The 26,335-nt window shown below is 37.6% G+C and overlaps 1 protein-coding gene across 6 annotated transcripts in view; it reads left to right on the top strand.

The window, feature by feature from the left end:
• LOC140075677 (sodium channel protein type 2 subunit alpha-like) overlaps nucleotides 1–21,268 on the top strand; it is a 114,804-nt gene extending 93,536 nt beyond the window's left edge. For 5 of the 6 annotated variants that reach the window (XM_072121839.1, XM_072121840.1, XM_072121844.1 and 2 more), the window contains exons 21-27: nucleotides 1,268–1,390; nucleotides 10,320–10,601; nucleotides 11,790–11,843; nucleotides 14,125–14,262; nucleotides 15,281–15,385; nucleotides 15,469–15,739; nucleotides 17,637–21,268. In XM_072121839.1, the coding sequence (XP_071977940.1) occupies nucleotides 1,268–1,390; nucleotides 10,320–10,601; nucleotides 11,790–11,843; nucleotides 14,125–14,262; nucleotides 15,281–15,385; nucleotides 15,469–15,739; nucleotides 17,637–18,823 (2,160 nt within the window). In that variant the 3' untranslated portion in view covers nucleotides 18,824–21,268. Of the gene's footprint in view, nucleotides 1–859; nucleotides 983–1,267; nucleotides 1,391–10,319; nucleotides 10,602–11,789; nucleotides 11,844–14,124; nucleotides 14,263–15,280; nucleotides 15,386–15,468; nucleotides 15,740–17,636 lie in introns of all 6 variants that reach the window. The other variant, XM_072121842.1, reaches the window with a different exon arrangement.
• Nucleotides 21,269–26,335: the final 5,067 nt, after the last annotated feature.

Consider the following 26,335-nt stretch of genomic DNA (forward strand, 5'->3'; position numbering starts at 1 on the left):
GTGTTCCATTTGTGAAACCAAATCTTTCATTAGAATTGAAGTATTTTTTCCATGTAAAAACATATAAATATTTTTATGTATATTTTTTTTTCTACATATCAATATTTCATTCTGCTTGCTTTCATTGCTTTTGTCATGAGACCAAAATAGTTTATCTTTACCCCCCAAAAGTTTTTGGATAGGCCATCTTCTCCTGCTATCAAAAAATATATTTTTTCATGCATAACTTAAATTTTTTATTTTTCTAACCCTCAAGAATTTATATTTTTCCTTTTGAATAATCTCCTCTTTTTCGTAGGGTTTTATGGAAATATAAAAAAGTTTTTGTAGAACAGTTCCATAATTAATTAATTTTAAAATATTTCATAATTATTCCAACTTCTACATTGCTTACATTTATAGGCCACCAAAAAAAATTCAGTTAATGCCTGGAAAACATTATTACACATTATTTACAAATATTTGGCAAACATAAACATTTTTTTACATTTTTCAAATAATTAATTTAAAATATTGGACTAAAGGAAAGATCTGGTATTTTATCAATGTAACCTCAACAAACTCAACCAATTCAACAACCTACTAAGTTCAGGGTGTAGCACTGCACATAATGTTAAAAAAAAACTATATATACATATTGTCCATTTTGTGCGAAATACTTTCTCACTTTTTTTTTTCCTCATTTTTACACTTAAAGTTTGCTGCTTTTAGCCAGGGTTCCTAAATATTTGTTATTTTTACTATGACATGATACAAACTATAAAAATTATACAGCGAAAATCTTTAGAAAAAATCCACACAGGCCAAATTAGCAATAACAATTGAGGCTATTATTAATAATGCCATTAATTCTGAACAGATTTCTGTCATATCTCTTTTGGCGGTGGCCTTCGGGTATGATCAACTAGCTGCTATTAAGTCTCTAAGGACCTTGAGAGCACTGAGACCTCTACGTGCATTATCAAGATTTGAAGGCATAAGGGTAAGACCCAAGTATACAGATAGGGACATTTTTATTTGATTTTCTATAGGTTCATATTTTAGTTTGCTCGGGAAGGACTATAACCAAGGTGGTAAGAATACTAATTCCTATTTTACCAACAGGTGGACCATAATCCTCATAATATTTCATTTTTCAATGATTCTAGGTGTGAGGAGCAGAGGACTTCAGACATCATCATCGGCATAAGCAATCGGTTTATGATGCAAAAAATGGTTAAAAATATGGGAAAACCAATGAGATTATTGCTTTTTTGTTTTTGTATAGGTATCTTTGGTTAGCTTAATAGCTAATGCCTTGGGCTACTCAGAATTAGGGGCTATTAAGTCTCTTAGGACACTAAGGGCATTGAGACCTCTGAGGGCCCTGTCACGGTTTGAAGGGATGAGGGTAAGATGACCTTAAAGAGCTTGAAATTAATGCATGCATAGAAATAAATCATGCATGTGAGAACAAGCACAAGGAATGATAAATCCATGCAGAGATGCTGCAATAACCTCATAAGTACTGTTGACCATGAAAAGATATTGGATAGGATGCTTCGACACATTGCAAATATCATACGCTACCACATGTATCAGCTTTGCTCATAATTCAGTCTATTCAACAGAAATTGTATTAATGTCTTCCCTCGGTCACATCTTTACGATAAAGCTAGGTGTCCATATGAAATGGGATATATTTTTGTTATTTTGGTTCATGTTAGAACGTTTGTTTACTATGAAGCCAACATTTCATCCATGATGACAACCATCATGTATTCTATAAGAAATGTTTTTAAAGCAATGTTTTTTGTGAAATACTTTGTGAATAGCACTACTAGATCCCGATAATTTAATAACCTGCTTCCTCGGAGAAGTGGTCTTGTGGTTCAGTGGGGACTAACTATGTAGATAACACTATACTTGGTAGAGTTTCCCCACGAATATGGCACATGCCAAGATCACTGGTTATTGTACAAGTCTATTTTAATCCCCAAAGTATTTTTATTTGTAGTGCCTTGTTTTTATACCACTTTACTATAACAGAAGAATGGGGCATCGTGCAAACATGTGGGAGATGCCTACGAGGCACCTACTCGTAAAGGCTGAAACAGTATTTTGCCATGACCTTAAAATTGCTCTATACACGGCACTCCTTTGAGTGTTGTAAACTCCATGGAGACCGTATTGACCTAGTCCGTTGACCATGCTAGACCAAGTACAGCCCTGATAAAAAATTCATTCAACAACCATATCCTGAAATGGTCTTTTTTAGGGATAATTATCATAAAAATAAAAGTCAAAAAGGTCAAATAAAAAAAATCTAAATTACATATAAAAAAAGATTGTCAAACAATCATATACAAAATCCTCTTTCAATAGGCCATGCTGTAAACCCAAATAACAATGGACTACACGTTACTCATATGTAACACTTCCCTGTCACACACAATAAAAGATCAATATAGAAAACAAAAAATAGCAATGGAGCAAAAGCAACAAAAATAACCCCCTATTTGTCATAAAAAGGGCAAAATCTCTTTAGTAAACTAAAATTTTAAAAAGTACATGGGAGGCTTGACCAGTTTATGCAGAAAATCGGGAAAAAATGCTCTGGACACGTAGGACCCAGATTTAGAAACATTTCTGTTTAATAGACCTTTTAATTCAATATCTAAGTCTTCCAGCTATCAGAAAATAAATGTATTTCATCCGAAGCATGGATACATTGTCAATGTTCACCTGAATGGCTCCAAAATATACTACAAAACCAATCCGAGACCACTGTTTGTCGCCATGTCATTATGTGGTGAATCAATGTCGGTATAATTCAGATGTTAGCAAATAACTATTGTATTCATTCTTTTTTTTTACTGTATTTTACTGCCAGGTTATAAAATAGCAGTGTTTTATTTTGTATATACAATGTATATAAAGATAATTCTACTGATGACCGATCTGAAGGATTTGCTCATCAATATCGGATCCTTAGTGGTACAAAACCTGGGATCGAGAGTTATTGCATCATAGTTATTACAAAGAAAGGAGTTGGAAGTAAAGTTAGAACTTCAACAGACTCCTGCAAGTCTGGGCTGGTGGACAAAGATCCCAAGTATTGGACACCAAATGGTTTGATATTGATGACCTATTCTGTAGATAAGTCATTAGTATCATCATTATGATTTCTACTTGTTATTATTTATAAAGCACCATTAACTCCACGGTGCTGTACATTCGATAGGGGTACACAAACATAATGTTAAGAAGCTTTATTAAGCTGAAAAATGTTGACGGTATGCCCTGCTAAGAGGCCTCAGAATATATATTATGTTAATTTACATGACTATTATATTTAGGATTTTTAATTCTTAGTAGAATTTTTGTAGTAAATAAAAAATAATTCTTCTTGAATGGAAACCTTTGACTTTGAAAAAGAATTATGACAGTTAGCCGTATATTTTAATTACCGTGGATTTTAAGTTAAATCATAGGAGAAACAATAGAACACTATAAAGCACACATAAGATAACTAAATATGTTCTATATTTTTTGAAAATTTTTTTATTTCGTTGTGTATTCGCCAAAAGTGCAGCAAAAGTCTGCATCGATTTGATCAACAATACCTCAATGCATGCATTTTCTAGTAAGACACATGAGCATGTCACACACTGCTTGAACTTAAATATAAGAGACAACTCAACTTTAAAAGGCCAAGTTAAAGTTGAACTGTCGGATATGCATGCTCACTTGATTGCTCTCCAAATAAAATTGTATTTCAAACTTCCAGTCCATTCAAAAGTCCAACATGGATAAGTATCTCGTCAAGTTTTCTGTGATCGAAACATGCAACAGTTTGTGTAAAAGAAGTCATTTTTAATATTTAGCACCTGTTGTTTTCTTGAATTATGTCTCTGCTTCTGTGTGACAAACTGGTACAGATAGTCCTCGACTTAAGAACACCCAACATACAGACGACCCCTAGGTATAAACGGTCCTCTGGATGTTGGTAATTTACTGTACTTTAGTACAGGCTACAATGATCAGCTGTAAGAGTTATCAAAGATATTTGCAATTAAGAGTAAGTTAATTAAGAGTAAAGTTTTAAAATCCACAGAGACCAAAAAAATTTTGGCTGGGGATACAACTATAAAACATATAGTTCCGACTCGCATACAAATTCAACTTAAAGGCCATCTACCACCAGGATGAAGGATTGTAAACCAAGCACACAGACATACTGGTGTGTGCCCCTTCTGGCATGATCTGCTGTTCTTTTAGCTTCCTTGGTTCCTAGGAAAAAAGGCTTTATAAATGATGCAAAGGAGTCTGAGGGGCTGCAGGCTCCATTAACACCTAGAGCCTGTAGACCCTCAAGCTCATTTACATAATTTTTGTAAAAAAACAGGGCATAAGAAGCTAAAAGAAGAGCGGATACTACCAGATCCTATCTTGTTCGTAACCTGGGGACTGTCTGTATATCCAACAGAAAGATGATTTTATTAACAGAGGTGATGACCCTACAATGCATATTTCAGGTTTGTTCAACGTCAAATATATACTATACTATATAAGAAGGTTGACCATGGAAAATATACTCCATTGATTTAAAGATTTGTCCAGTTTAGACAATCTATTTTTAGAAAATATAATTTTGGTGACTGAAGGGCATAATTAGAAGGGTTAACAATTAGAAAACATTTTTTGATGCCATAATCAGGTATTTTGGTACTTATAAAGTACCACATCCCTCCTTCTTTCTTCAATGCCAGCCACATAGCTCCAGTAATCGGCATAGAGAGACTACCACCATGTCTTCCAAAGTGTGCCAGAACAATGGGGTCGGAGTGTTATTAATTATGTCATTTTTGGTGCAACATGCATGAAAAGTCATACTTTGTGACTCTTTACACCCCATGTTCTAGTTTATTAAAGTGGGTGCTTTGGGCGGGGAACAAGGTGGACCAGGGTCGGGACTAGATAAAATTCAGTTCTGACGCCCAAGTGTTTCTCTTGAATTACTAAGAGGTTGGAAAATGGAGCACATCAGGCCAGTCTGACTACATTGTCCCCAATGTCTGGCATAGTGGACCAGATAATGCACTGTTACCCCTCAGGCAGAAGTGGAGAGGCAGGGGTTAATGGAGCACAATTTTTTTAATCTCCACAGGTTTTAAGCAGTTAATGCTCCTTGGTCACAGGCATGGAATGACCGGCATGGCCTTAAGGAAGCAGCATGTAAAATACAGTGCAATGTCTACAAATAACTATATAAACTCCTCAATGAACAGTATTTCCTATACGCAGAGTATTTTACATATTACAACCTGTTCTTCGCCGTTGGGCCAACTGTGGAATATTTGATGTAACACAATATTTACAGCATATTGTGGAGTTATAAAAATTCAAAAATGTCATTGAGACGTGGGACAACAAAGCGTTCTAAGAGAAGATTTGACAAAAATGTTATTTCATAGGAAATACACTTTGCAATTTACTAAAACAAGCAAGTCCATTTTTTAATTATTTTTTTTTCAACCTTTAATTGTATTACATGATGACCCTAATCACTGGGTGTCTGTAATACATATTCATAAAAAATGGCTTAAAAACAACAATATCATCCTTTAATCAAATATTGTTAAAAAGTTGTTCTTACCATATCTATCCCCCCCTCTGCTCTCTAAAAGAGCCATAAATTTTCTTATATACTACCAACTCACATTTTGATGTACAGAGTTTTTATTTCTTCATAAGAGAAAATTTTATGAACTATTGGGTGCCATTTAATCTCCCATTTCTGCTCCTTGGAAGTACACCAGCTCCTTCCATTAACATGCAGGCCTTGATAGAACTTCTTTAAGGTTAATTGCCAAATTATGTTTCCCCTTTTGCATATGAGGCATAAACATATGTTATATCACTCCATATTTGTTTCTATGGTCATTGTAGGCCTAAATAAATAATAATAATACTACTGGTATGAACATACAGTGATATTAGAAAAAATATTAAAATAATATTGTCGCATTGTTACAAAAGTTAAACAAATATCTAACTACATATAGAAACATTACCATGTTTTTAAAAAAATTTTATATACCGGTGGTAAAAATTTTATTCACAATTTATAAAGTAGAGATCAACTAAAACAAGGTACATTCACCCAAAACCATCTAAATATTTCTTTGTAAAAATAAAAAGTAAACATTTTTTAAATTTTAGACCATAATAAAATAATTCCAATAAACATAATTTCTCTAAAATAAATAAGTCACTTTGGGACACCATGTACATATATATATAATATATATTTTTTAATCTGACATTGCGTTAGTTATCCTGCACTAAGCTTAAGTAATCGCCTTTTATATAGCCTAGACCTGCATTCACAAATAGTTGTAAATAGTCAATATGCTTTTAATCACACCCATCTTTAAAACGGTTGCCTTACCCATCTATACTCTGTTGTATGATAGTGATGATCACATGTTGAGCACATGATTACGGCAGCTAATTCAAGGCCCCTGTTATCACAGGCCACTGTATCCCATCACATGGTATGGTCACCACTGAGGCTGTGATTAAGTAAAGATTATTATTGATTGGATGCAGCAATGATGAAAAGTAAACATTGACCATCGGTAACCATCAGAACATTTGTACTTCAGCAGCCAGGGAATTTTTTAATTAAATTGTAGCTTGGTTGAATTCCTAAAATTTGGTCTAAATTGGGACTTCCTGAGTAATTAAACAGCAAAAACCAAAAAAAAAGAGAAGGGAGCCTCGTTAGATACTATATCACTACAACTCTCAACCAAAATATAATCAACAACCCAAAAGAGAGACGAAAAAAGCCATCAAGAATAAAATTGATAGTATATTTTATTATAAGAATAATGCACAATAAGCAAGAAGATAATCACATAATAGGGAAAGAAATACGGGGAAACACATAGCCCCTGATGGAAAGTGGGGCAACCACGAAAACCATAAGCGCCCTGCAGACCTAAAGGTAAATAGTAGTATAAAGACAAGAAAGTCTAATATATAGTAAATGATGCAGACGGAAACATGGGTAAAGGAATAACTCCTTAGTTGGGTCCTATGTGAGGTGAGGTACCTTCCGGCTCCCACTGTGCACAGAATCAATTTTAGTCCTTACCCGTAAGCATGATGATAGGTACAATGGGGGTCCCCAGGAGGCCAATGAGCTACACCCCGACGCGCGTTTCGCTGATGCTTCCTGAGTAGAGATGAGCGAGTATACTCGTCCGAGCTTGATGCTCGTTCGAGTATTAAGGTACTCGAAACGGCTCGTTGCTCAGACGAGTATTTCTCCTGCTCGAGATCGAGCATTTAATTAAAAAAACACAGTGAAGAAAAATGAAGAATATAATAAAAACAGTGAACACAGGATCATTTAAGTGAAAAACACAGTGAAAAACACAGTGAAGAATAGATTACAGATGTTCGGCACATCTGCTTACTTGTCGGGAGATACGCGCGGAACGGTGCAAACAAAATAGTATGTGAAGAACAATATATATGTGTGAAGAACACATTGAAGAACACGGTGAGCAGCACAGAGACATTGGGGAGACTTCAGTGATAGAAGAGCAGCGGATCCCGGGACATCAAATCTCCCGACAAGTAAGCAGATGTGCCGAACATCTGCAATCTATTCTTCACTGTGTTTTTCACTTAAATGATCCTGGGGTCACTGTTTTTATTCTATTCTTCACTGTTCTTCACATCTGCTAACTTGTCGGGAGATAATATACGCGCGGAACAGTGAAGAATAGATTGCAGATGTTTGTATACATCTGATAACTTATCAGAAGACATTCTTTTTCAATTAAATAACACATTTTATTCCCGAACCATGGTCCCTTTGAAAAATGCGCGAGTCTCCCATTGACTTCAATGGGGCTCGTTATTCGAGACGAGCACTCGAGCATCTGGAAAAGTTTGTCTCGAATAACGAGCACTCGAGCATTTTAGTGCTCGCTCATCTCTATTCCTGAGTAATTGTCAGAAAAAGAATTGTCCAGACATTGCACCACCAATTGCAAAACCAATAAAATTATGAGTTCAGCTTTAGGCTACATTTCCCAACTATTAATAAAGAAAAATGCTCTTTAATTAAAATAATGTTTTTATGAAGTTCTCTTATTTGTAGTGACTTTTCAATTTTAGATTAAAATTTTTAGAAAGTGGAAAATAATGTGAATGAATACCAGATATAATATGGCAGATAAATGTTTTTGGTGAGACCAAAAAAAAGCAAAAATAAGTTGTACAATTTATCTTTTAAGGAAATCTACCAGTAATCTTCAGTAAAATTAAACTACAGATACTATCGCCCTCTTCCCCTTGATCTAGACACAGCTGGATCGCTGTAAAAAAAGAGCACCAGAACGTGATGTCCGGAGCTTGAGGATCTTAATTATTCACGCCTCTCGCGTCACGTCACCTCCAATTCTCATGCTGGGAGATGAAGGTGATGTCACGTGAACGGCGTGAATAATTGACAGCCTGAAGCACCGGATGTCGTGTCCCCGCGCTCTGAGATTCTTTTTATAACTTTTTTTTTAACAGCGATCCCGGCATTTCAAGACTAAAGAAGACCAGTGTCGGGATCAATGCGAAAAGGTCGATAGCTTTAGTTAAATTTTACTTAAGATTACTGGTAGATTTTCATTGAAATCCCTAAGCAGTCCTACTATTCACATTTTAACTATTGCATTTGCAACCGGTTGAAGATATAGAAAATAATTCAGATGTTTTTTTTCCTTATAAACACAGTAAATAAAAAATGTAGAAATGGTATTATTCCTTGAATTGTTTTACTTTAAATAAATGTTGGGCTTTGTTACATTCCATTTAGCTTAAGACTAATGGTTTTATATGCAGTACACCAGCAATGGAATTCTGTGATTCCCTCTCTATTAAATACATATTGCAAGAACTTACAATGTCACAGTAAGTATTTCACATCATTTCTCTACATAAACTTTTTCATAGTCGATAGATCGAATACCAGAGTACTGTACATGGACACTTTTATATTGATGTCCCATGCCCAACATACCGTAGATAGACCCTACAATTACCTTATTTATTCATACAGTTTCTTAGTTACCCGTGCAATTTTCAGTGCATAGTATGGAATTACATTTCATGAAATCAATTTTTTTTTTACAATCATTCCAAATTTAATTATATAAAAAGAACATGGATTGCCGGAACAAAATAGGAATTCAAAATATTCTCAGATTCTGCCTATCATTTATTTAAATAAATCTAGACATCACGTTTGAAGACTGAAGTTTGAAATGGAGCACGGTGAAATACCGACCAAATGGAAATTGTTCTATTTGCTAAGAATGTTTCCATGCACAGAATGGAATAATAGTCATTACTGCCTGCCTCACATCATTAGTGGCTACTAGATCAGTAGTTTGCGAATGGGTCATGTCCAAAATGTGCTTGCGCTAGAAAGTTTGCTCAACTAACATTTTATCATCTGCATGTTCATCTAACTAGTTCTATCTTTAGAATATTGAATCCATCACATTGTAGTGTATGTTTTGTAATACCATATTTAAAAAAAAATATATATATATTTTAAATATATATACAGGCGTCCCCTACTTAAAGACGACCCCTAGTTAAAGACGGACCCCTCTGCCCACTGTGACTTCTGATGAAGCTCTCTGGATGTTACTATAGTCCCAGACTGCAATGATCAGCTATAATGTGTCTTTAGTGAAGCTTCATTGATAATCCTTGGTCCAATTACAGCAAAAAAATTTGAAACTACAATTGTCACTGGGGAAAAAAAAATATTTGTCTGTATAAAATATACAGTTTAGACTTACATACAAATTCAACTTAAGAACAAACCTATGGAACCTATCTTGTACCCGGGGACTGCCTGTATATGTATACATGTGTATATATACATATATATATTCATTACATGTGTCCATCTGTATTTTCCATTTTTATGTTAAATATTATACTCATTACACGTGTCCATCTGTATCCATTTTCATGTTAAAATAAAATATATGTTTGTTTATCATCTTATTATGTCAAAATCATAACATAATACATTTCCTCCAAACTTCATTATTAAGCTTTTTTTTACAATCATTTTTTATCAGTGTAATTTTTATTTAATATACATGTGTGTGTTTCATTTTTTTCATTGTACCTTTTATTTATTTTTTTTATTTTAATAATTATTTTTATGTTTTGTCTGTCCCATTATCATCGGAAGAAAACAAGAGTAACAATACTAACATCTATTTCATTTCTCAATTCTGTACTAGGTGGTTGTTAACGCCCTTATAGGTGCCATTCCTTCCATCATGAATGTCCTGCTGGTGTGTCTAATTTTTTGGCTAATTTTCAGCATTATGGGAGTGAACATGTTTTCTGGAAAATACGGCTACTGCCTGAATGTCACTTCAGAAGAATACTTCTCAACGGATATAGTTAATAATAAATCTGACTGTTTAGCACTTATAGCCCAAAATGAATCTGCAAGATGGAAAAATGTCAAAGTGAATTTCGATAATGTTGGCTTTGGTTACCTTTCACTGCTTCAAGTGGTAAGATATGAATTTTCATATTCTCTTTGCTGTTTATTGACTTAGTTTGACCCTTTTATTGATACAGTAAAATGTACTTCCATCGAGGCAAACTCATTCCATAAACCTTCTAAGAGCATCCAGACATCACAAGGGTGGAGCTTTAATTATATAGAAGAATAGTTTTTAATATATATATAGATATAGATAGATATGTGTCCATTTTGTTTTTGGTCACATTGGGGGAGATTTATGTCTTCCACACTGGCTTTCTGTCGGTTAAGACATGCAAATATCCCCATCCAGGCCAGTTCTGGGTTTCATTATTAAACCTTTCCGACAGAACATTTACTATGGACCTTGCACCAGTTTTCTATTGGACTTTGCACATTCTGTTATATGCAAACTGCCTTCACATGTAGAAATGTCTGCACCAAATATGTATCGTATGTATACGACACTTTTGTGATGCAACTGGACTATTCTTCATGCAAAACAAATTCCGTCAATGAATGGGCCGTTTCGGTGCGCAGTGGAACTGTGCGCCACATTTATCAAGCAGATTGTGCCCGAAAAGTGTTGCACTCCATGGAGGAGATTTATCAAGCTGCCTAAGAGTAAGAATGTGCTTAGTTGCCCATGGGAACCAATTACAGCTAAGCTTTAATTTTACTAGTGCTCATTAATATGTTAAAGTTGTATGTACTACTGAAAGATAAAATATATCCCAAAAACAGAAGCTTCAAAATAATTCTTAAAATGTATAGTGTTCTGAATTTTGCCAATAAGAAATTGAAGAATGCACTTAATGTCTTAAAGAGGACTTGTCACCAGTTTTGGGACCCTAAACCAAGTAAAGGTCTATATAGACCCCTTAGGGTGGGGGCAATATAAAAAATAAACATATATACTTATAAGCACCTGTGGGTGGTTTAGTGTCCCAAATCCACCTGACAGGTTCCCTTTAAAAAGGTTTTGCCATTTTTAAGGGGGGTGCAAGATTCATGAAGACGGGGCCCCAGTTTTGATTAATCTGGCACAGTCTAGAAAGTCAAGAAACTGCCATGCCAGTCTGGGGAGGGGATGTTAACCATGTGTCAATTATCATTATTGCATTGTAATTTTACATTTTATATGTATTATCTCACTAAGTACTGCTTTATTATGAAAATGTATTTGAATTTCCCTTTATGATATGAATTATTACAGGCAACATTTAAAGGATGGATGGACATTATGTATGCCGCAGTTGATTCACGAAAGGTGAGTTTCCACTGACCATAAACAACTTCCTTTTGGTTCCATATAGTAGGTTTCAAAATTCCAGCACCAAAAGGGGAAAACACTTGTTTTAACTTTCCTCATTAAATTACTTTGCCTTGTACGCACTGTTTTACAATTGCATTACTTTCTTTGAATCCTTTAACTGCTTAACGACCAGCCCCTTTCTTGTTTTTTTGCATTTCCATTTTTCACTCCCGACCTTAAAAAGTCTATAAATTCTTTCTAGATTTTTTATAGATTATAGATATATTCTTTATTTTTGTAAAGCGCTTGTTTTCTGTGTAAGAAATTGTACTTCATAGTACAGTATAGTATACTATAGGGAAGTGGTAAAAAAATTCCAAATGCAGTGAAATTGGTGAAAAATTTTATTTGCACCATTTTCTTGTGGGCTTGGATTTTATGGCTTTCACTGTGTACCCCAAATGTCTCCTTCTTCTCATTCTTTGGGTTGGTAGGATCACAGGGATACAAATTTATAGGCTGACTTATAATCACATGTGTTATATCCCAAAATGATAAAATGACAATTAATTAATGTCTTATTTCCATGTTAGTTACACATTTACATGTACACGTGTATTTTTGAACCAGATATGTCATGTGCAGAGGTGTCAATTTTCTATTCCTAGAAAAGAAGTAACCATGCATGTTCAGTCAGTTTGCATTAAAGTCAATAAGCGATATTTGCTTACTTAGCTATTTGCTTATCCTTTCTAAAGAAGGGATTCTATAGAAGACTGACAGAATAAGCACAGCCACCTTTGCTTTCAACACTGAGGGCCTGGGTGTGAAGCTGACCAAGCAAAATAAATTTGTATTATCCCAATGATCTTGCATTGATACCTCCAGGTTCTTCGCACAATCCAAAAATCCAAAAGAAAGATGTAAACATATCTGGCAGATAATTTCTACTGCCTCATCTGAAAGGGCTAAAAGCTTTACAGTGATTGACAGTGAGAGCCCTGATAACCCCACCCACACACAGTGATTGACAGTGAGAATACTGATTACTCCACCCGCACACAGTGATTGACAGTGAGAGTCCTGATTACTCCGCCCACACACAGTGATTGACAGTGAGAGTCCTGATTACCCCGACCAGACACAGTGATTGACAGTGAGAGTCCTGATTACCCCGCCCACACACAGTGATCGACAGTGAGAGCACTGATTGCCCCCACCCAAACACAGTGATTGATAGTGAGAGTCCTGATTACCCCGACCAGACACAGTGATTGACAGTGAGAGTCCTGATTACCCCGACCAGACACAGTGATTGACAGTGAGAGTCCTGATTACCCTGCCCACACGCAATGATTGTTAGTGACACACCTGATTACCCTGCCCACACACAGTGATCGACAGTGAGAGCACTGATTGCCCCCACCCAAACACAGTGATTGATAGTGAGAGTCCTGATTACCCCGACCAGACACAGTGATTGACAGTGAGAGTCCTGATTACCCCCACCCAAACACGGTCCTGATTACTCCACCAGTAAGTAAAAGTACACAGCCAAAAAGAATGGAAAAGGAAGCAGACAGCTCAGCTCTCTGCTTAGTGGTCAGACCAAGCTACTGCAGGTCAGCTTCATTCATTTTTAATGATAGCTAAGCTGCAGTGAAATTGAGCCACTATAAGATAACAGAGCTGTCTGCATCCTGCTTAATTCTACATTTTTCAGCTGCTGTTGTACCTACCCCCATATTCAGTATAGTCCTATATTCAGTACATTCATATATTTTGTAGTTAGCTTGGAAAACCCCTTTCATCTGAATGTTTTTGTCTGAGCCATACTGGGGATAGACACCAAAGAATTTGTTGATCATGTAATATAAAAATTAATTATTTGGGGAAATTTAACTTTTTCATAAAAATGTATGTTTTTTTCAGCCTTCAAAAGTTTTTCTTGCAGCAAATGCACCAATACTTCTTATGCAATTGAAGACCATTTCTAGACTTTAAAATATCAAATGCAATTAAACTAAAATCCGTACAGTACATTGGCCTCTCTGTATGTTCTCCTATGCTGTGCACTTCCCTCCTGTTGACAATCCCTGTATTGTCTGGGATACTCCCTATGGTTCTCTTTTATATACTCCGAATAACAACCATGGAGGCAGAGACAATGAAGGCACATGTTAGAAACTGGGCAGGAAGAGCTTGAATAGAAGTGGACTGCACTGTTCAGTGACTGCTGCTGTTCATATATTTACCTTCAATTTTTGCTTTCATTGTCCTTTATTTTCCTTCTTAGGTGGAAGAGCAACCAAAGTATGAAGACAATCTATACATGTATCTCTACTTTGTTATCTTCATTATCTTTGGATCCTTCTTCACACTGAACCTCTTCATTGGTGTGATCATTGATAACTTTAATCAACAGAAAAAGAAGATAAGTATTTATGTTATATAGATATTTATTACTGTACAATCAACTTTTACTCTTCAAGGGAGTCTACCAGCAGACTTCTGGTCTTTGATCCACGAACACTACCATATAGAGCACAGGACATTAAATTCTAACATACATTCATGCTCTGAGAATGTCCTTCTTCTTCCACTGCCGAGCTATTACATCAGGGGCCATTTGTCTAATATTCACACATTGGCTATGCAGTAGCCTAAACCTGTCCCATTAACTGCTGCTAGGTATCCTTGTTCAGAACCTACACAGTTGTGCCCAATGGTCCACTAGTTCCATGGCGCACTGGTTCTGACAAATGGAAAGGAACAGCAACTATGTAGGATGCTGAATTTTTAGGGAATGTCTACAGACGTCAAGACAGAGGAATTGAGGATCTTCATAGATCTGCTGATCAGTGAGGGTACCAGATGCCAGGCCCTCAGCAATCTCATATTTATAACTTATTGTAAAGCTCGGTCTTGAATATATTTAGTTCTTAAACTCCTTTAAGGAACAATAATGTACAGGTACATTGCAGTGATCACATGATCTTGGAAATTTCAACTAAGAAATCTCTATGTGATGCCATTGGCAATCAACAAGCAGACTCCTGCAACAATGGTGCATGATAATTGGCTAGAGCCACATTTAGACCCTTAACATTGTGGCATTGAAGTGGTTTGTCAGAGGCACTGTCACCTAAATCAGCTGCTATGGCCTTCATTACCGCCATCTTGCTTCACTTCTTAGGCCTTGTCCAAGTAATGACCTATGACCTAAGTAATGCCTGTTAGTATATGTCAATCATATATATATACATATATATATATATATATTTTATATATATATATATATATATATATCATAGGTGGAAAAAATTTAAGAAAAAAACTTCATTAAAAAATTCATAATTCCAAAAAATGTTGTTATTCTTTTTTTTTTTTTTTTATTAAACCTCATATTTATAATTCGTTTGTCATAACCACATCAATTTTCTTTCCTATAATTTGGAGGTCAGGATATCTTCATGACAGAGGAACAAAAGAAGTATTATAATGCCATGAAAAAGCTGGGATCAAAGAAACCACAAAAGCCCGTTCCAAGGCCTCAGGTAAACCTAGAAAACACCATAGTATAACAGCTTTTTCTATTTCTATGTAACAATAACTCTTACGTTTTTTCGCTATATTTCAGAACAAATTTCAAGGTGCGGTTTTTGACTTTGTGTCCATGCAACCGTTTGACATCACCATCATGGTTCTTATCTGCTTGAACATGGTGACAATGATGATCGAAACCGATGACCAAAGTGATGATATGGAGAACAACCTGTACTGGATTAATGCAGTCTTCATTGTCCTTTTTACGGGAGAATGTGTCCTAAAACTTATATCCTTGCGGCATTACTACTTCACAATGGGCTGGAATATATTTGATTTTGTGGTTGTCATCTTATCTATTGTAGGTGGGTATAACTTTCATATCAGATGTTCTTCAAGACTTCTTTAGCAAAATGTCGTAAAAAAAGTTTAAAACTTACATTGGAGTACTACATTAAAGGGGGGGGGGGGCCATAGTAGACATTAAGGAGATGGATACGTGTTGGATCAATTGGAACTGACTGTAAGAAACCCCATTAATTGCAAGAATTCACGATGATGTCATGGGGAGTGGATACCCAACCCAAATGCAGATGGGCCGTAGTGACTTTGGCAGTGGCATTTAAACAGTTAACACATTCCCGAGCAGGTTTTTTGAGTCTGCTCATCACTACTTATGAGTAACTATTGTTATAAGGTTCAGGAGATAACTGGAAAAGATGTCAGCAAGGTTTCAGGCTGAAAGTGACCTGACGTGTTCAAAAGGAAAGAATTTATGTGGGAATCATGTTATAGGGAGAAAAATGAGCTGAGCCAATTGATATACATATTTTTTTGGAATAAGATTCAGTATAACCAGCAATTTATTCATTTTAACCTCTGCCTTTTCCTGGCTTCTGAATCTAGCGGTGACAGGCTTCCCTTAATAATCTAGTCTACTTCACAAAAAAATCTATTGAAATACTTTCAGAATACGAAATAAAACATTTGATTCGTGATGGCCCAGAAATCCAGATGGTCTTGAGTCAGAATTTATTTGTCTGATGGGAAGTTGAATAAAACCCTAAGCATGCTTGATGAAATCTCTCAATTAATTTTATTGTCTATATATATACACGCACCGTATATACTCGTATATACATATATACTAATTTTAACAAAAAAAATTGGGAAAACCTATTGACTCGAGTATAAACCTAGCAAATAGCCTGCCAGCTCATGCCCCCAGTATAAAGCCAGGAGCCCCTTGTCCCCAGTATATAGACAGCTAGCTCACGCCCCCAGTATACAGCCAACCCTTTGCCCCCAGTATATGTCCATCAGCCCCTGCCCCTCAATATATAGCCTGTGGCCCCTGCCTCCAGTGTATAGCCTGCAGCCCCTACCCCCAAGTATATAGCCAGCAGCCCCTGCCCCTCAGTATATAGCCTGCAGCCCCTGCCCCCAGTATATAGCCTGCTAGCCCTGCCCCCTAGTGCAAAGCCTGTAGCCCCTGCCCCAATATAAAGCCTGTAGGCCCCTTCCCCCAGTATATAGCCTGCCAGCCCTGCCACCTAGTATATAACCTGTAGCCCCTGCCCCCAGTATACAGCCTGTAGCCCTTGCACCCCAGTATATAGCCTGCAGCCCCTGCCCCAGTATATAGCCAGCAACCCCTGCCCTCAGTATATAGCCTGTAGCCCCTTCCACCAGTATATAGCCTGTAGCCCCTGCCCCCAGTATATATCCTGTAGCCCCTTCCCCCAGTATAAAGCCTGTAGCAACTGCCCACCAGTATATAGCCTGTAGCCCTTGCCTCCAGCATATCGCCTGCAGCCTCTGCCCCCCAGTATATAGCCTGTGGCCCCTGCCCACTAGTATATAGCCTGTAGCCCCTGCCCCCAGTATATAGCCTGTAGCTCCTGCCCCCAGTATATAACCTGCAGCTCCTGTCCCTCAGTATATAACCTGCAGCTCCTGTCCCTCAGTATATAACCTGCAGCCCCTGCCCCCTAGTATATAGCATGTAGCCCTTGTGACTATATAGCCAGCAGCACCTGCTCCCATTATATAACCTGCCAGCCCTGCCCCCCAGTATATAGACTGCAGCTCCTGCCCCCAGTATATAAGCTGCAGCCCCTGCCCCCAGTATATGCCCTGCAGCCTCTGCCCCCGGTATATATAGTTTATAGACATAAAGTATTTAATAAATGAAATGCTTTTAATACTATTAGTTTAACAAACTAATTTCATAAACTTACATTTTCTATTTTTCATTTACAGGAATGTTTTTGGCTGATCTAATTGAGAAATATTTTGTGTCGCCAACCCTTTTCAGGGTCATAAGACTTGCCAGAATTGGTCGTATCCTACGTCTTATTAAGGGAGCAAAGGGGATCCGTACTTTGCTTTTTGCATTAATGATGTCACTTCCTGCATTGTTCAACATAGGTTTATTGCTTTTCCTCGTGATGTTCATTTACGCCATCTTTGGAATGTCTAATTTTGCTTACGTGAAGAAGGAAGCTGGGATTGATGATATGTTCAATTTTGAAACATTTGGCAACAGCATGATCTGTTTATTTATGATCACCACATCAGCCGGGTGGGATGGTCTGTTAGCACCGATTCTTAACAGTGGAGCACCAGACTGTGACCCACTTGCAGAACATCCAGGAAGTTCTGTCAAAGGTGATTGTGGTAACCCCTCTGTTGGGATTTTCTTCTTTGTAAGTTATATCATCATATCATTTTTAGTAGTAGTAAACATGTACATTGCTGTCATTTTGGAGAATTTTGGTGTTGCTACAGAGGAAAGTGCAGAACCTCTGGGAGAAGATGACTTTGAGATGTTCTATGAAGTTTGGGAAAAGTTTGATCCGGATGCAACACAATTTATTCAATACAGTAAACTGCCTGACTTTGCTGATGCACTGGATCCACCTCTTCGTATACCAAAACCAAACCATGTACAGCTTATTGCAATGGACCTTCCCATGGTAAGCGGTGACAGAATTCACTGCCTTGACATCCTCTTCGCCTTCACAAAACGTGTATTGGGTGAAGGAGATGAAATGGATAATCTCCGACAACCAATGGAAGAGAGGTTTATGGCCTCTAATCCTTCCAAAGCCTCTTATGAACCAATTACATCTACATTACGTAGAAAACAAGAGGAAGAGTCTGCCGTTATTATCCAACGAGCTTTCCGAAGTTACCTTCTGAGGAAATCCATAAAACGTGCTTCCTTTATGTACAAGAATAAAGATGGAGACAGTCTTATAACGCGCAAAGACATGTTGAGCGACCGACTCAATGGAAACTCCACCACAGATAAAGTAGACATCACTCCCTCAACAACTTCTCCCCCGTCCTATGACAGTGTTACAAAACCAGACAAAGAAAAACACGAAAAAGACAAAATAGAGAAAGAAGACAGGGGAAAAGACGTCAGGGAGCGTAAAAAGTAATTTTTATGTGGCAAACTGTTTACAGCCTGCGAACATTCTTCATGTCGGCAGGACTCCTTTCAGAGATTTATGCCAAACTGACAGTTCTCAAAATTATGTACTTTTGGTCAGTGCCTACAATACGACAGTGACCCCCTGTCAGGACAGGACGATGAAGACGCTCAACAACCTTGACTGGAGGTTACTGTTTTAACCACTTCACTGCTATAGAGGCTTGCAAGGCATCGCGTGGATGCTTTGCCGGTCCCTGCGGAAGTAAAGGGGTTAATTTCCCAGCTGACACTGCTGAAGAGGATAGTCAAAATGGCTACTCAGACTGTGCGGAATGGGGACCATTTTGTGGGATACAAACCTATTGTTTTTTTTTTTTTGTGTGTTGAACAGTTTAGTAAACTACTTGTATCCACTGTTTGCATTTCAACTGCCATATTTGCCATATGTTTACAAGTTCTATGTTTATGGATTCATCATTTTTTGGAATTCATAGGTTCTCTACAATTATATGCGACTATTTTTGTAAATGGGTTTTATGTTGGGAAGGAGCTGATAATTACCACTTCCAAGGTATGAGGACCAGGTGTTCTTCAATATCTTTCTCTTATAAACATATATGAAGAAAACTGATTGCATGAAAGCATGCCGGGCTCATAGGTCATGCATGGGAAAAAAAAAATATAAAAAAAAAAAAAATAGTGATACAGAAAAAAAAAAATTCATTATCACGTGACACGTATTGTTGGGGTGCTTAACTGTTCATGATGTGTCACATAGGGAAAAAAAATAAGACGTGCCTGTTTTCTCCCTTCGTAGTCCCACATCAGAGGACACATGGAGTCACTTTTTATGCAACCACCAATCACATATCAGCAAGGTTTCAACACCGGGAGGCATCGATTATATATGAAGTTACTTTAACCAGTAGCACAGGTTGACCCCCCCCCCCCAAAAAAATAATAATAATAATAAAAAACACAGTTTTTAAGGCTTTCTCCTGCATTGTTATGATTATTTTGACCATCTTCAGCTTGTCAGCAAGGTTGACATTGTACAAGCCAATGGAATTGCCTATGTTACGGTATGTAAATAGTTCCTTTACTATGTGGTGGATGTTTGAGCAAGAAAATAATGGTTTGGGCACAGTATTTATTGCATCAAATATGTACCACAATATGTGTAGTTTGCAAGCTTTTGGTAAATAATAAAAAAAAAAAATTATAGAAATATTCCGTACCAATATAAATAGTTTGGACGCTATCACAGGTGCATGTTTGTATTGCCAGGGCTGCTTATGATATTTTATTTCCCCACTGTCCAGCAGTATCTTATGGAAAGCCATAGGTCAATGGTTCAGTAAGGCAAAGTTCAAAGAGACCTCATTCCTTTATTAACCTCTTTGCTGCTGCTCTGCAGTCTTGAAATAGTTAAGCAATAGATTGCAGCTATTTCCATTCGCTCTTCCTTTTTTTATTATTTTTCCTTTTTTTTTGTTTGTTTTGTTTTTGTTGTTTTTTTGTGGTATTATTTTGTTACTTGTATTTCGTAATTGATCCAGATCCGATTGAATACGTTTGCAAACTGCGTTAAAAGGATACAGAGTTTTTAAAATAAAATAAAAAAGAATCTATAAATACTGTAAATATTCATTTAAGCTTTATTTTTCAGCATTTTTGTACATAAGAGAAGAGATGATTAAAAAAAAAAAAAATTACTAAAACTTCAGGGGTTAATGTTGTGGTCACTTTTGTTACTTGCCCGTGCTTAGCGCTATTCAATTGGAGATCTTTGCAAATAAAAACAAAGACAAAGAGAGTTGTAAATTTGCTATTTTATTATAATAATTTTTTTTTTCGGTGCACACGCTGAATGCGGAAGTAAATATGTCAAATCTGGGACCACAGCTCGCACAATGAAAACATATGTATATTCATGAAATATATAATAATAGTAAAAAAAAAAAAAATAGAAACCACCAGGCAGAAATATACAGGAACTGTGAGAAATGCCTGCATCAGGGATTTAACTTTTTCAAGGCCAGATTTCCCAGAAATGATTGACGAAAGTTATTTCCGGAAGGGCTAGCTGAAAGGGTTAAATATGTTTCTATTTTCTGTTAATTTACATGAGGCTTTGACATATTCTCGCTCTCTGGCAGCTGTATTACAGTGCAAACATTGGGCCATGGAGGAGGCCATTTTGTGGGCGGAGCTGACAGATAAGAAAATGTGGGCTACTAATTAATGTAATACTGGTGACATCACAGAGGAACTGCTCAGGCTTAAATGTAAAGACCTTTGTTGATGTCCAGGGTAAGAAGTGAGCACACAGATTCCTCAGTGATATCTAAAGGGCGGCATGGATTTGTAACCTACGTTGTATAAAATATTGTCTGTAGGATAAATCTTAAAGGTTGTGTCCACTTGTGCAATCATTTTCCATTTTACCAATGCGTTTACAATAAAAAAATGTCTCCATGGCGACAGACTACAAGTAGTCTGATTCTACAGTTCTACTGTCTGCCTTCTGAATCTTGCTTAGGGCTTATGCACCCAAATGTAGTAGTCCCATGTAGTGGCAGGGACTCATCATATATATATATATATATATATATATATATATATATATATATATATATAATGCTCCATGTACTGGGGAACCTATCATCAGGAAAGTCATTTCTTCCTCTTCAGTGCTGATTTTGAAAATGCCTTTGTCATAAATCTGACTAGACTCAATTGTTTTATAAAGTTTTTTCACATTACCTGACTCCCTGCCAGCAGCATCAAGCTAGACCGAGGAGTTCAAGTCCCCTCGCTACACATCCTTTCCTCCTCTCTGGCTCTCCCTGTTCAATCCCCCCTCCTTCATCAACTCACCACCCCAAAAGAGATCCGGAGGGAGGGTTATGGGCATGGAATAGAAGAGGATAGATAGAGGAGACAGAGCTGATCTGTTGGAGCTGCCCCTTGGGCTTGCTCAAGGTTGCTGGCAGGGAGCCAGATAATGTGAATAAACTTTTTAAAAAGTTTAAAACGTCTGACTCCAGTCAGAATACTGACCAAGGCATTTTTTAAATCAACATGGGAGAGGTTATTGGATCCTTTCATCAGGTAAAAATGACCTTCCTGTTGACAGGTTCTCTTTATTCCAGGAACAGCTATGTCTTGGACCAAATAATTTCATGTGAATAATCCCTTATTCACACGCAATAGGTTATCATCAGGCAAGTGAACAGATGTAAGAATATGACTACAGTATATAGAGGATTGTTTTAGTAGTGTCCACCCAGGTAAACTAATAGTTCTGTAATGGGGCTGTAGACAAAAATAGTTTGACAGTTTCGATCTCGAATTGTTTGTAAAGTTGTTCAATTTTTTTATATTAAATACTTGGAGGCAATGCAAAAACTGCTTGCAACAGTGGACGTGCCCTTTAAGACTCCCACGACCTGCACTTCTCAATGCCTAAGCGTTCACTGTGTTAGTAATTTTCACACAGGCACCGATAGCGAATTCCGTAATACAGTGAGCGCTAAGGCACGGACATTGCCGATAGTGAAGATTTTCTGTGCTCCTAAAGCAGCTTTCCATATTTATGGAGATTTCCTTTAAGCCCACAACATGTCCTGTGTCCATGCTAATGTTTGCACCTTCCAGCATGCTTCATCAGTTACCAGGCTGGTAAGGCATTCTCAGGATTGTAGCGGATCAGTCGCTGGTAAGCCGACACGTTGTACGGTCCTGCTTTACATTTCCTTTTTTCGAGTCTAAATTACTCATTCTATTGTTGTTTATGCCGCACTGGAATGTTTTAGCCAATATGTGGGATCCACATTCTTCATTTATTTATTTTTTTCCAAAGAAACATGAATTTGCTTATGACACCATGTTCGACTTCAGTTCTGTTTTTGGACACATGCAGACGTTTAATGTAGAATCTGTTGCTTTCCAGGAATAATGACTTGTAGTGTACTGTGAACTGCATGCAGGAAAATGCTATTACCTAAAAAAAAAATTACAGCTAACTACATTACAAACAAGCCAAAAGAATAAAGATTACATTTTGTATTGTATATTTGTCTTCTGGCTCTCTTTTATTATTTTGTTTTATTATTTTTTATCATGCATTCCATTGTTTTACATCAAGAACTGTACAGACTGGGCAGTAATCTCAGCTTCGTGACTGATTCATAGAGATGTAGGGATCTTATGAATATGACTAATTAACGGTAGAACATGCCATCGTTTTATGATTAGGGGGAGGGGCTCCATTGTCCTTCTTCCACCGATAATAAGAATATAGGGAGTACAGTAGTAATGTAGAACTATACCCCAGTTGGTTGGTGTGTATACTGATTTGGAGTAAAAAACATGAGCATTGTACCCCATCATGTTGAGGATCAATGTGGGCAGAGGCCACCTTAACCATAACACTACCCTTACAATTGATTTGTGGCCCCAGAGATTCAGACGGGGTCAAGGTCAGACGAGGTCTACATTGTAGAAATAAATCTACTGGTTAGAAATATAACTGAGGAATTGGGGAGATGAGCGATGTGGTCCCACATCCCCCTCCTTACTTCACACTATACTACAAAAGATGCTAGTTTAAAGCTAGGGCAACAGAATGAAGCTTTGCTGCTCTACTATTTTGAGAAAAGTTGTACATTAGGGGAAACCCCCAAGAAATTTCAAAGTTGGCCCGGAGTGTGGGTCTCCCCTAAAATCCCATCCACATGATTTGTAAAAATAAACTTGGAGAATCGCTGTGGAAGAGAATGTCCACCGTGATGCCATCAGCTCTCTTTCAAGGCTGTAATCTGGAGGACTGCATTGCAGGACCTTCACAAGCCACGAGCCATTTATAACACTAATGTCTTCTTATCTGGTATAAAACAGTGTACCCCAATCATTGGTCCGTGGCTCAATGGTGAGCCAGGGAGGAGGAGCAGCATGAGGTGGTGTGAGGAGCAGAGCCTCTCCACCAGGCACGTCCACCATACCTTTAGTCAGTGGCCGCTCCTTTGTGGGCAATGGGAAGTGTGAGGTTTAGAAAAGCTGCAGCAGTAATATCCACCATTACATTATTTAGCAGCCGCTCCTTAAATATCCTCCATTTGTGGTAACAAGAGTATTTACCCCATCCTTACCACCCACAATGCCTCCTCTACCAACTGTCCATCACCGTCAATCCCTCTTCCCTCTGTCCCTGGTAAATGTAAAATGTACTCTACCAGTTATTTGGGACAAAAAGCTTGGGGACGACTGATATACCAGGCTATAGAGTCCACGTGCAGTGGCTACAGCTGTAGGTATGGCCTGGCCAATTAGCTGGATTGTTCAGTATCTGGGATCTTGATGTGTTCATTCCAGAAACACTCTTCATCTGCTATAAAGTGATGTCGCATGAGGCAATGGAATGCTATAATAATGCAAAAGCATCTAAATCCGTCCATTCAGTAGTTATATGGAGCTGCATTCTACCTATGTATTGCAACTTTTAAGATTGAATCAGAATTGTCATAAGTTTGCAATGCTTGCAGGGGAGGATGTCTCCATATGAGCTGATATTAGAGTGAATGGTAACCATGTGGCTGTCTTCTATAATGAAATATCGACTTATAAACTATATGCAATTGAGTCAGAGGCGCTCACCACTTGGCTAGCCGAGTGCCTCATGGCTCTGTCGGAATCTAATTTATGCATGCCCATTCTGGTATCCTCCCCTCATGTAGATTGGTCGCAAGCGCAGCAGACAGCCGGTGACATTACCCGGCTGTCTGCTAATCTTGCTCATGTGCGGTAGCGGTAGATTCCTTGTACAGTTGGGGACATTACCCGGCTGTCTGCTAATCTTGCGCATGTGCGGTAGCGGTAGCTTCCTTGGGTGACGTCACTGGCTGCCTGCTAATCTTGCAGCCAGCCTACATGGGGGGAGGAAAACAGAAGGGTGTGCATAAATTAGATTCATTATAGAAGACAGCCCAAAGCATGCCAGCAGGAATCCCCCATAACCCCCAAGGTAATGAGCATCCGTTTTGAGACAGTCTACTACCCCTTAATGTGGTGGTAGATGTCCTTAAGGATTTTTATGTCTTGTGGAGGGCCTCCTCAGTTGCAGGACCAACTCTTTGTTTCCAGTATCATCGGACCAGTTGTGAAAACATTGAGGCACGCACAATGTATATGCTTACTGTCAGATACCTGCAGCTGAAACCAAGTAGGCCTCCTGGGTGTGTAAGTATATATTTTTAAAAATATATTTACAGACAAGTGGACCTTGATAATCCTCGTTAACATATGTGCATTCAGTAGGCAGTAAGAATTTGTTATCCATGGCCTTCTTCCTTCTAAAATCAACTTTTATCATTATGTTAATTAGGCTTCAGAGCCCCTCTGTGCTGTAGCTTCACAGATGGTTACAATGGGCAGTGAGGTCTCCCTGCACCCTCTGGTGCTGCTAGATTCAGAGGGAGGAGGGAGAGAGTAGAGGGTGGGAGGCATGCTCTGCTCATTGTAACAGCCTGTAGATCTGCAGCACTCAGGGGCTCTGGTAACCCCAAGAGCACTTCAGGCTTGTTTGCATAATTTTAAAAGTTGATTTTAGAAGGAAGGAGCTAACAAATATAAGAAGATTACCACTGTCACAGCGCCTGGATCTATGAGTAAGTGTCCCTTGTCTATCATGCTTGATTTTGATGGTAGATTTCCTTGAAAGGTATATATTATGTTTAAGACATTTTAAATAGACCCACATATGAAGGTAGCAAACACATACAAAAATCCTTTTTTTCTTTTTATGGAATGTGTTAAATCCATCCCTCATATCCATCAAAAAATAGGCAACCAAAACAAGGCTTTTTTTGTGATGTAATAGAGGTTTAAAGATCTCCAAAAATGAGGTCATCCAAAGTAATCAGATTTTCTTTAGGGAAGATTGGTAACAAATTCTTCTATTCTCCTGCAGCGCCACCTCTGGGCAAACATAACATTCATATTTCTCATTATTATAATGCCCAGTCCCAAAACGAGATTCACTGTATAATAATAATAATAACTATCATAATAATCATCATTTATATAGTGCCATCATATTCTGTAGCACTTTACAAATCATCAAGAATATATAATACACAGTATGTAAGCATTGTATAATTTGTTACACCAAACATACCTTGAGAATACTGTAGCTACACTGATGCAGAAACATATTTTGTTTAAACCCTGTGCTGAGTGGTTTTGCAGAAATGACAATTATACAATTATGATAATGAGGCTCTGTCCCTTCTGTGTTGGGACTCAGGGCTTCTCCTCTCATATTAAGTATGCACTGCTCCAGAGAATGCGTCATCATTGTGTTGTGCCTGACAGGCAGAAGTAATCAATTGCTGCACCATCCCCCAGCTGTTGTGTATGAGTCATCCAGCTCAGTCCTGTCTGGACAGTTCAGGAAGCTTTTTGTAACGTGCAGGCTGAAGACAACCCAGCTGTCCCAAGATCCTGAATGTTATAATTG

Source organism: Engystomops pustulosus, chromosome 8 (assembly GCF_040894005.1).
Source record: "Engystomops pustulosus chromosome 8, aEngPut4.maternal, whole genome shotgun sequence".
NCBI classification, from domain to species: domain Eukaryota; kingdom Metazoa; phylum Chordata; class Amphibia; order Anura; family Leptodactylidae; genus Engystomops; species Engystomops pustulosus.